The sequence below is a fragment of the Corapipo altera genome, unplaced genomic scaffold (genome assembly GCF_003945725.1).
Source record: "Corapipo altera isolate COAL_440 unplaced genomic scaffold, ASM394572v1 91, whole genome shotgun sequence".
Classification (NCBI taxonomy): Eukaryota; Metazoa; Chordata; class Aves; order Passeriformes; family Pipridae; genus Corapipo; species Corapipo altera.
The window spans coordinates 235,655-247,147 of NW_020885086.1; the positions used below are offsets into that span (position 1 = coordinate 235,655).

General features: G+C 61.6%; 1 protein-coding gene across 1 annotated transcript; it reads right to left on the reverse strand.

Moving 5' to 3' along the window:
• Positions 1-310: 310 nt before the first annotated feature.
• Positions 311-9,833, reverse strand: CRTC2 (CREB regulated transcription coactivator 2). Its single transcript, XM_027669518.1, is given in 19 exon segments — positions 311-545; positions 547-617; positions 926-1,100; positions 1,468-1,533; positions 1,535-1,672; positions 2,525-2,722; positions 2,724-2,962; positions 3,216-3,318; positions 3,320-3,400; positions 3,402-3,462; positions 3,693-3,742; positions 3,836-3,915; positions 4,005-4,034; positions 4,141-4,244; positions 4,758-4,826; positions 5,326-5,387; positions 5,851-5,961; positions 6,565-6,666; positions 9,663-9,833. Coding segments are annotated over 19 exon segments (2,061 nt in total). The 3' UTR covers positions 311-395.
• Positions 9,834-11,493: the final 1,660 nt, after the last annotated feature.

Below are 11,493 nucleotides of genomic sequence, written 5' to 3' on the forward strand. Positions count from 1 at the left end.
TCTCCCCCTTTCCCGGGTGTTCCCAGAGAGCAGCACCCGCCGGGACCGGGGGTGGGAATTGAGGGGTGGTCGTGGTGCTGCAGCCCCCCGTGCTCTCTGGGGGTGGTTGGACCCCTCCATGGCCACGCTTTGGGGGCACCTGGATCACTCCCTTTTCCCTGTTTTCCTGGGTTTTTCCCAGGGTATGGGAATTGAGGGGGGATCTCATTGCTGGAGCCCTCCCCGTGCTCGCTGCAGACCCCTCGATGGCCATGTTTTGGGGGCACCTGGCGCCCCCCACGCTCCCTTTTCCAGTCTCAGCGGGAGCGCAGAGGGCGGCGGGGCCGGGGGGGTGGCCCCGGGGGCGGCGCCGGGGGTCGCAGGGGGGTCCCTGCGGCGGGGGGGGCCTGCCGGGCTCACTGCAGGCGGTCGGAGCGGAAGGAGTCCTCGACGGCGGGGTCGGTGAGCAGCGCGCAGGGGTCGCTCAGCATGCTCAGCCCATCCAGGGTGAGGGGCTCGATGCGCAGCTCCTCCTCCAGCCCCCCCAGTCCCCCCAGCGCCCCCCCCCTCCACCTCGAAGCCCGGAACCCCCGCCAGCGCCGTCGCGATCTCCTTCGACAGCCCCGGGGGGGAGTCGCCTGCGGGGTAGGGTGGGGGGGACGACAGGGGTGTCAGTGTGGCCCCAGGAGGGATGGGGGGGGCCCACAGAGACTCCGTGATACCCCCAGAGAGCCCAGGGCACATACCCCCTCCCAGGACACCCCCAGAGACTCCAGGGCACACACACGCCCCGTGACACCCCATGGACCCCCTGTGACACCTCACAGACCCCTAATCCACCCATCCACCTCTGATACCCCACTGCCCCCCCCATCCCACCCCTCCATGAAAACACTCAGAGCCCCCATCCCATCCAGCCCCCCATGATGCCCCCCAGCCCCCTCACCTGTGAAAATGATGTTGGGGATGGGCCCGTGCCGGCTGCAGTTGCTCAGGTTCGGGCGGTTCAGGGTAGGGGGGTCGTAGCCCCCCTCGCTCAGGGGGTAACTCAGGGCCCCCAGGTCGTCGGGGAACCCTCCGCTGTTCCTGGGTGGGCTCTCCCCCATCCCGAACTGCTCCAGCTGCGGAGAGAGGAGGGTTAGGGGTGGCCTCCTTGGAGTGTCCCCTGTCCCCATGTCCCCCCCAGTAAGTACCCCCAGAGTGTCCCCTGTCCCCATGTCCCCCCCAGTGACCCTCCAGAGTGTTCCCTATCCCCATGTCCCCCCCAGTGACCCCCTGGAGGGGTCCCCCATCCCCACGTTCCCCTCAATGACTCTGAGGGTCCCCATCGCCATGTCCCCCCCAGTGACCCCCCAAGGGTCCCCATTCCCATATTCCCCTCGGTGACCCCCTAGAGTGTCCCGATGTTCTCTCCATGCCCCCCCCTGTGGGTCAGAGCTGTATTAGGGGTTCCCCCCTTTACCCCACTCCGTGCCCCCCCCCACTCACACCGCCCAGGCCGAAGTCTCCGGGGGGCTGTGCCAGGGGCTGCCCCAGGGAGGGGCCTGGGGGGGGGGTAGGGGGGACCGTAGGGGCGCGGGGGGGGTGCAGGGGGCCGCGGGGGGGGCTGGGACCCCAGCAGCACCCCGGGCTGGCCGTAGGGGTACGGTGGGAGCCGCTGCTCCGGCAGCTTCGTGGTGTCCAGGGGCACCCCCTGCAGAGAGAAAGGGGGGGTTTCAGCGGGATACTCCCACTTTGGGGGGCTCCACTGATCCCCCCCGGGGCTGCCAGCACTGAGACTCCCGAGCTCACCCCTGGCTTTGGGGGGGGGCCCGGGGGGGTCCCCGTGGCAGGGGGGTGGCTGGGAGGGACATGGAGTGTCCCCTCAATGTGGGCAGGGCTGGGGGGGTCTGAGGGGGGGGAATGGGGGCAAGAGGGTCCCTGGGGGTGAGTGAGATGAGGATGGAAACAAGGTGAGAGGAGTGAGGGGGAGGAGGAAGAGAAGGAAGACAAGAAGAGGGGGACGAGGAAGAGGACAAGAAGGATGAGAGGAAGATAAGGAGGAGGAAGAAGAGCAGGACAAGGACGATGGGAGGAGGATCGGGGAAAAGGAGGACACAGAAAAGGGTAACAAGGAGGAGGAGGAAGAGGATGAGGAGGAAGAAGACAAGGAGGATGAGAAGGAGAAAGATAAGGGAGGAGGAGGACAGGGAAGAGGATGGAAAACAGGAGGATGAGGTGGGGGATGAGGAAGAGTACGATGAGGGCAATGAGGAAGGGAACAAGGAAGAGGAGGACAAGGGGACTGAGGAAGAGTGGGCTGAGGAAGAAGAGGAGGAGGAAGAGGAGGAAGACAAGGAGGACTAAGAAGAGAAAAACAAGGAAGGAGGAGGACAGGGATGAGGAAGATGAGGTGGGGCACAAAGAAGAGGAGAATGAAGGGAATGAGGAAGAGAGAGAGGAGTAGAGGGATGAGAAGGAGACCGAGGAGGAGGAGGAAGAGGGGGGTGACGAGGAGGAGGACGAAGAGGATGAGGAGAAGGCGCAGCGATGGAGCCATGCATACCTGGGTGATGGAGGACAATGTGGGTGACATTGTTGGTGAGAACTGTTTGGGGTGCTGCCGTCTGGAGTCACCAGCCACGGGCAGGGACAGGGGGCTGAGCGGGACCCGGCGCCGGGGAGACGTGGTCCCAAAGGAGCCCCCCAGCCCCGAGGGCAGGCTGGGGTTGCTGGGTGAGGATTGGAGGGGCTGGCTCCGGGGGGGATGTGGGCAGGGATGGGTTGGACAGTGAGGAGGACAGGGACGAGGGCAGGGACTGGTTGGACAGCGAGGAGGGGATGGAGGAGCTGCTGTGGGAGGACTGGAGAGAGGGGTTGCTGAGGGAGGCCTGGAGGGAGGGGCCACGCAGGGAGGCCTGCAGGGAGGCCTGCAGGTTGGGGTTGCTCAGGGAGGACTGCAGGGACGGGTTACTCAGGGAGCTCTGGAGAGGTGAGGGGAGTCCTGTGGGCACAAAAACAGAGAGCACGTTACCCCCCAGCATGGCCCCGTGCCTGGGGAGGGGCCTGAGGGGCTCCCCGGTGGGAGGGAAGGGCCTGGGGGGCTCCCCAGGTGGAGGGAGGGGGATGGAGCCACCAAAACCATGGAGATGGACACAGCGATGGACACACTCACCTGGGGAGTCGTAGCCCAGCTCCCCCTGTGCCCCCCCACTCACCTGGGGGGTCTCTGAGCTCCCATGTGCCCCCCCACTCACCTGGGGGGTCGTAGCCCAGCCCCCCTGCGCCAGTGCTGCTGATGCCCAGGTGGGTCATGGTGGTGGCCAGGTTGGAGGTGCTGCTGCCCCCACTCAGGGGGGGGGAACGGGGCCTCCTCAGGGTCCAGGGGGGTGGGCAGGGGGGACGGGAAGTGCAGCGTGGTCAGGTCAGGCAGGGACCCCCCCCGTGTTGAGGGCCGAGGGCATGAGGGGCACGTTGGCAGGTTGGTCCGGGGACGGGAACACACTGGGGGGACACGAGGTGGAGAGAGAGACGGGGGGGGGGAAACAGTGATGACACCCTGTCACCCCCTCCCCAGCATCCCTCTCCCCACTCCAGCCCCTCCCCAGTGTCCCCCTCACCGTTCCAGCCCCTCCCCAGTGCCCCCCTCCCCACTCCAGCCCCTCCCCAGTGCCCTCTCCCCACTCCAGCCCTTCCCCAGTGCCCCCTCCCCGTTCCAGCTCCCCAGCACTCACTGGATGCCCGGGACCTCACAGGATCGGGGCCGTGCCGAGGAGGACGAGAGCTGTGTGACCAGAGCGCAGGGATCAGCCCAGGCAGGGCCTTGGGGACACAGGGGGGCACCCGGGGGGGACATCCCCATGGCCCCCCCCCCCACCTTCTTGGTGTCCCAGGGCTTCAGCGAGTGCTTGTTGTCATCAAAGTTCTCTTCGATGGGAGGCACTTGGAAAAGAAACACTGGGAAGGGGGAGAGGGGTCAGTGGTGGTGGTGGGGGACATCACAGCACCCCCGGCCCAGGGGGGACACAGCTGTGACCTGGGCTCACCTTTGCTGTCCGAGTCCCCGTCCAGGAAACCTGTGGGAGAGCGGGTGGGTCAGGGGGGCAGAAAGGTGGGGAGGGGAGGCTGTGTGACCCGCCCCCCGAGACCCCCAGGGGGCTGGGGGGGGGCGGGGGGTCTCACCCGTGCGTCGGCCAGGTGGGGGGGCAGCCTGGGAGGGGCCCAGGTAGGAGTCCTGGGGAGGGGGGTTCATCACACTCGTGTGCAGGGCCGAGTCGGAATTTGTCCTAAAAACGGGGATCACAGCATGGATCTGGGACCCCCACACCATTTACACCCCCATCCCCATTTACAGCCCCCATCCTATTTACAGCTCCCCCACCAGTCCTGTCTCCCCCTCCCCACTGGAGTCCAGCCCCATCTCCCTCCTGGAGCCCTCACCCCCAGGCACAGGGGACAACAGGACCTCCCTCGGACCACCCTGTGCCCCTCCCGGGGCTGGGGGCATCCGCTGTGTTCCCAATTAGTTGTCCCAAGGCGAGGAAGGGCAGGGAAGGGCTTGGAAGAGGCTGCAGTGACAAAGGGGACATTGTTTGGCCGCAGCACAGGAAACCTCCCCAAACCACCCCCCCCACAACCATGGGACAGGGACCCCTCCCCTCATGGGGGGCCCTGTAGGGGTCCTGGGGCCGAACCCAGGGGTCCCCAGGGCCACCTTCTCCCCCCCGGGGGTCCCAAGCCTGTGCTCACCCCGGGGGTCCTGTCTGGGAAAGAGGGAGAGGAAAAAACCAGGATCAAACCTGTTGAGAGCTGAGGGCAGCCGGAATAAATGCCCTTTTTCCATCGGGAAGTTGCTCCAGGGCATGGTCCTTTTTTTGGAAGGGAGAAACAGGGATTAGAGGGGCCAAGGAGGTAGGACACCCCTTGGGGATCCACGACCCCATTCCCTGCCCTGGGAATGCCCCAGTGAGGGCTGGGGGCTGCGGGAAGATAGAATGGGACTGGGCTGTCCCCTGTGGTGTCCCTTCTGGGTGGGACAGGGATACACCACTCCTGGGACTCCAGGGACGGATCTCGAACTTGTATTTGTCCCCCATCCCTGTCCCCACCTGCTTCCTCTTGGCAGGGTCCCTATTCCCATCTGAAACTCCTCCTCGAGCCCCCCAGTTTGTGGGACAATCCCAGGATCCAAGAGGCAGAAGCCCTCACCCCACTCGCAGCACTGCAGCACTTCCCTCTACTCCCTTCCCACATCCCAGCCCTGTGGATCCTCCTGGGAATGCCGAGGCCTCTCCTGCTTCCAAAGCCTCAGGATGGGCCCTGGGCTGCAGGGAATGGCAGGGAATGGCAGGGAATGGCAGGAATTACCTCCTCCAGCTGGGCTCAGGCGGAGGCGACAAGTAGGTGGGTCCGTAGGGGGAGCTGTCGATGTGGGGGCGCGTTAAGGGCCACACTGAGAGCAGGGGGGGCTCCCAAATCCCGCAGGACAGGGAAGGGGACCGGGATAAAGGAGCAGGAGCAGGGAATGGGACTGGGATGAAGAGCAGCAAATGGCCAGGATAAAGGAGCAGAAGCAGGGAATGGGAGTGGGATGAAGGATAAGGAGCAGGGAATGCCTGGGCTGAAAGAGCGGGAATAGGGAATGACCAGGATGAAGGAGAAGGTGCAGGGAATGGCCAGGCTGAAGGATCGGGAGCAGGCAATGCCCGGGAGCAGGGAATGGCCAGGCTGAAGGATCAGGAGCAAGGAATGGCCAGGTCGAGGGAGTGGGAGCAGGGAATGACCACCCTGAAGGATTGGGAGTAGGGAATGCCCAGGAGCAGGGAATGGCCGGGCTGAAGGATCAGGAGCAGGGGATGCCCGGGAGCAGGGAATGCCCACACTGAAGGATATCTGGCGGACGTAGCGGCGCAGGGGGGACACCATCCGGCGGGGGTCCCGCTGCACCCGCTCCACCAGCCCATGGTGCCGCGTGCTCCGTGTGGAGTCCAGAGGGGACGGGCCCTGCAGGGACAGGGCCAGTGAGACCCCCGGGAATGGGGACAGTGAGACCCCAGGGAACGGGGACAGGGAGAGCCCCAGGAACAGGGACAGGGAGAGCCCCAGGGAACAGGGACAGGGAGAGCCCCAGGGAACAGGGACAGGGAGACACCTGGGAAAGGGCACAGTGAGACATCTGGGAACAGCGACAGGGAGACACCTGGGAACAGGACAGGAAGACACCCAGGAATGGGGCTCGGAGAGGAGGGGACAGGTGAGAGACCTGAGAACGGGACAGGGAGAGGGGGGAACAAGTGAGACACCCAGGAACAGGGACAGGGAGATACTAGGGAACAGGGACAAGGAGACACCCAGGAATGGGGCTCGGGAGAGGGGGGGACAGGTGAGACAACGGGGAATGGAGGTCAGGAGAAGGGACAGATGACCCCACTGGGAAAGGGGCTCAGTAAAGGCCAATGATCCCACTGGGAAGGGGGCTCAGGACCAGCCTCGCCTCAGCACCAGAGATGGGAGCGAGCTCAGGGAGCATCCCCTCATCCCTCCCTCCCCTCTGCAGCTCCAGCCCCCCTTCCCGGGGCTGCAGCTCCCCCAGAGCCCCCGGCTCACCTGGAAGTCGGGCAGGCCGGAGCCGATCTGGTTGACGTTGGGCAGGGAGCCGCTGTAGAACGGGCCCCGCCCGTGGGCCAGGCGCAGCTTCTGGGCCTGTAGCTGGGGGGGCACAGGGACAGGGGGGACGGGAGGGGATGAGGGGACATGGGGGACACAGAGGGACATGGAGGACACGTGGAGGGGTGGGAGGACATAGGGGGATGGGGAAGCACGGGGGGACATGGAGGGATGGGGGAATGGAGGGGACAGGGGGACATGAGGGGACATGGGGGAGACATGGGAGAGACGTGAGGGGACATGGGGGACGGGGGAGACATGGAAGGGACATAGGGGACACGTGGGAAGGATGTGGAGGACATAGGGGGGGATGGGGGGTCGTGGGAAGGACATGGGAGGGATGGGAGGGACATGAGGGACACAGAGGGACATACGGGACACATGGGAGGGATGAGGGGACATGAGAGGGATGTGGGGGACATGGGGGGACAAAGGGAACACAAGGGAGGGACACACAGGGGCATGTCAGAGGGGGCTGCACAGGGGGCCGGGGGGTCAGAGCCCCCCAAATCCCCCCTCAGATCCCCCCCGGACACCCCAGGCCCCCCCTTCCCCCACGGCATCACCCCCTGAGGTGACAGCGACCCCGGGGGGGGGAGGGGTTGGATCCGATCCCTTCCCACTCCAGAGACCCCCTTCCTGCATCCATGGGAGCTCTAGAGTGGGAAGGAGGAGGGTCAGGAGCCCACAAGGGATGGAGGAGGGTCTGCTCATCCCACATCCCACATTACCGGAGTGGGAGGTGAGCCCCCCGGGTGGGATCTGGGGGATTCGGGCTCTGCGGATCCCGAGGGATTTTCCAGCAGGATTTTCCAGCAGGCACCTCGTCCATGCCAAGGTCAGCCTGGAGATCCCAGCCCGGAGCTCAAGGCCGGGGAAGGAGTCATGGCACAGCCAGAGATAAACGGGATCCCAGGAAAACCCCGGGCAGGGACCTTATCTCGAGACAGGGAATGGGGAAGGAGAGATTCCCTGATCCCAAAGCACAAGGAAAGGGGGTTTCCCTGTTCCCAATCCACAGGGAAGGAGAGTTTCCCCCATCTCAATCCATACAAATTGCCTTCCCTTCGGAGCTGGGCAGATCCAAGCCCTGGACAAATCCAAGGGAAAGAGAAGCTGAAGCCCAAAAAAACCAGCTGGGAATCAGGAAATGCCAAATTCCTGAGCTTACAACCACAGGGATCCAGATCCAGGCGGGAAAAAACAAGGAAAACCACCCAAAAAAGCAGAAGCTTTAGGCAGCAGCTGGAGGGATTAGTGTCTGGGGCTTAAGGGATCAGGATCAGGATCCTGCTCCGAGCCAGGATCCCACAGGGAGCCTAGAATCTGGGAATAGCTCAGGAATAGCTGGGAACAACTCCAGGAATCCCAGAGCAAAGCCTGGGGGGCTGTGGAGCCACTCCTGGGGCTGCAGGGAACAGATCCTGGAGGAATCAGCCCAGGCAGGGATCATTCCTCTGGGAAGGAACTCCCTGAGGAATTGTCCGAGGAAGGGATTAAGGGCTGAATTCCCAGAGGAGTCATTCCAGGAGGGATCAGGACAGTCCCGCTGCACATTAACCAGTTGTTTGCTCTGCAAACACGGCCAAAGCCATTCCCAAAATCCTTGCGGATGGAAGCGTGGGGAAGGCTCCAGCCTATTCCTACGCTCTCCTGGAATGGTCCAGCCTATTCCCAAACTCTCCTGGGACGCACAAGAGACTCCAGCCCATTCCCAAGCTCTCCTGGGATGACACAAAACTCCAGCTCATCCTCAAATTCTCTTGGGATGCTCCAGCCCATTCCCAAACTCTCCAGAGATGCACAGAGGAGGCCCTCATTCCCAGAATCCCTGCAGATGGAAGCACAGCGGAGGCTCCAGCCCATTCCCAAACTCTCCTGGGATGTCCCCATCACCCCAGCAGTGACATCCCAGATCTCAGATCCCCTCAGAGCCAGGGCTCTCCCACCCCAAAATTCCCAGTTTTTAAAGCTCTGCTGGCTTTTCCCTGGGTTTTCTCTTCCCTGTCCCCTGGAAGAGCCTGTCCGTGTCTCCCTGGATCCTGCACTCCATCCTCTCACTCATCCATCTGAAGGCTCTGCCGGGAACGACCAAAACGCACCAAATCCCGGGATAACAGACACACAATTCCCAACCAGCTCCTCCTGAGGCTTCCCCTGCCTGGGAAACCAGGTCCTGGAGCATTCCTAGCCTTCCCAATCTCCCAAGGTCCCTCCCAGCAGCCCACGGAGACAACATTCCGCCTTCCTGGAACTGCTGGGTGGGAGTTATCCCAGATCCTGTCCCAAATCCCACCCCAGCCCCCATCCCAGCTCTGATCCCAGATCCCATCCCATATCCCAATACTGCAACTCCCAGATTCCAACCAGATTCAATCTCAGCATCTCCTAGGATGCAGCATCCACAGGGTTCCACAGGATCCCACAGGATCCAGGGAGGATCCCGAGGGTCTCCAGGGACAGGGACAGACCCTGGAGCCCTCTGGAGGGGACAGCAGGTCCCGGATCTGTGGGATCAGGGATCCTTTTCCCACCCCAATTCCAGGACCTGGGATCCCCCCTGGACCCCTCTAACTCTCCCAAAAACCTTCTCATCTCCCCTGGACTCCTCTAACCCTCCCAAGAACCTTCCCATCCCCCTCCCAGACCCCTCTAACCCTCCCCCCCCTCAAACTCTTCACAGCTCCCCTGGTCCCCTTCAACTTCCCTCTCCCCAAACCCTCACAGCTCTCTCGGGCCCCTTTAGCCCCCTCCCTAAACCCTTCAGAGCCCCCCTGGTGCCTTCTAACCTCTCAACCTTCCCATCCCCCCCCGACCCCTCAACCTCCCCCAAATTCTCCCCCCTCACTGCCCACAGCCCCCTCGGCCCCTCACGACCCCTCAGTCCCGGACCCCTCTGGCTCCACCAACCCCTCACCGCCAGCCTCCCCGGCTCATCACGACCCTCCCCGTCCCCTCACGACCCCTCAGTACCCCCCATCATCCCCTCAGGGCCCTCCCGCCCCGCGGCGCATCCGGTAGGGCGGCCCGTCGCTCACCCGTGTGGAGCAGATCTCCATCATAACCTCCTCGAAGGCCGCGGTCTCCTCCGCCTGCCTCTGCTTCTGCAGCGCGATCTTCTCGCTGAACTTGCGCGGGTTGGAGGCCCCCGCGCCAGCCGAGGGCCCCGCGCCGGGCCCGGGCCCGGCCCCCGCGCCCGCCGCCGCCATCTTCCCCGCTCCGCCGCTCCTCCGCAGACGCAGCGCGGAGTGCGCCGGGACTTGAAGTTCGGCGGACAGAGCCCGCAACGGGAAAGAAGAGAGTCAAGACTACAACTCCCAGAAACAAGGAAAGAGCGCCGCGAGGGGCGACGGGGAATGAAGGCGCCGGGGTGCAGTGTGTAGGGTGGAGAGGAAAGAGGGGACTGCGAGTCCCAGAGTGCACCACGAAGGTAAAGGAAGTGGGGCGGGGAAAGAAGAGGGGTCAGGAGAACGGGCGGGGCCTGGAGGGGCTCTGGAAAGGGGGGGAAAAAGAGAACTGGGGGGAAAAAGGGAGTTAGAAAGGCACAGAGATGGGGACCGAGGGAACGGGGAAAAAGGGAAAGGTGTGGGAATAAGGGAATAGGGAGAAAAAGGGAATAGGAAGAAACGGCAATGGCACTAGTTCACTCGCAAGAGTGCTGTGCTGAAATTGGCTGTCCGATTGCCAGAACTGAATATGGATGAAGATTCCTCCCAGACCAAAGGTGCCCGCGCAGAAAGCTCTTGCTGTGCACGTACTGCCGAGAGTGGTGCACCAACTGCACTCAGACATGATTACATATTCAAGTGAGTTCACATGCAATTAAAATCTCAGTACCCCCCCAGTCAGCACCACACTTCACCTCAGATGTGCATAACACCATAAACCACCTTAAAAAATAAAACTAATTATCAAAACAACAGAATAAATGGATGCATGAAAATGGAGGTAAGCTGTTAGACAATGGGTGGGGTCAACTAAAAACAGGTCAGTTAATATTACCAGAAAAATTAGTGCAGCAATTTGTAAAAGCAGAACATGAAAAAACTCACTGGGGTTTGGGCTCACTCTATCAGCATTTAAGGACCAGAGTGGCAGGACCAAATTTATTTACCATAATAAAGCAAGTCACATCCCAATGTGAACTTCGTCTGAAAATTAAAGGGTGTCCGCTTAGGGTTAGGGTTAGGGTTAGGAAGGGTTAGAGTTAGGGTTAGGGTTAGAGTCTTGAATTAGACAGAGTGTGTCTCGAAGCGCGTTTTAAAAATCGCGGTTTAGCCCATTCCGGATACGCAGCGGTGCCCCATAAGCCCGTCTTGGGCTATAAGCCCAGTTCGCTGCCCATTCCTGTCAGTATCGTTTGCTTTTTCTCTTGGGTGTCTGCTTAGGGTTAGGGTTAGGGTTAGGGTTAGGGTTAGTATTAGGGTTAGGGTTAGGTTACGGTTAGGGTTAGGATTAGAGTTAGGGTTAGGGTCTAGAATTAGGCAGAGTGTGCCTCGAAGCGCAATTTAGGGATTGTCTTTGTAACTGCAACTATTAAAAAAAGCGCACCAGCACCACCTAGTGAACAAAAAGCGCAATTACATCACAAAATTAATAAACTTCAAAAACTGCTGCTGCCTTGTGGACAATCATAAAATTACAAAGAAAAATAATTTTTAATAAAAATTAGGGTTGCAGCAATTAATTTTTTCCTGGTCCCGCATTACCCCTAATTATGTAATTAAAATAATTTCCCCAGCCCCTCATTACCCCTAAATAAGTAATAATTTTTTTCCTGCCCCCTCATTACCCCTAATTAGGCACTGAATTTTTTTCCCCACCCCCTCATTAGCCCTAATTAGGCACTGAATTTTTTTCCCCGCCCCC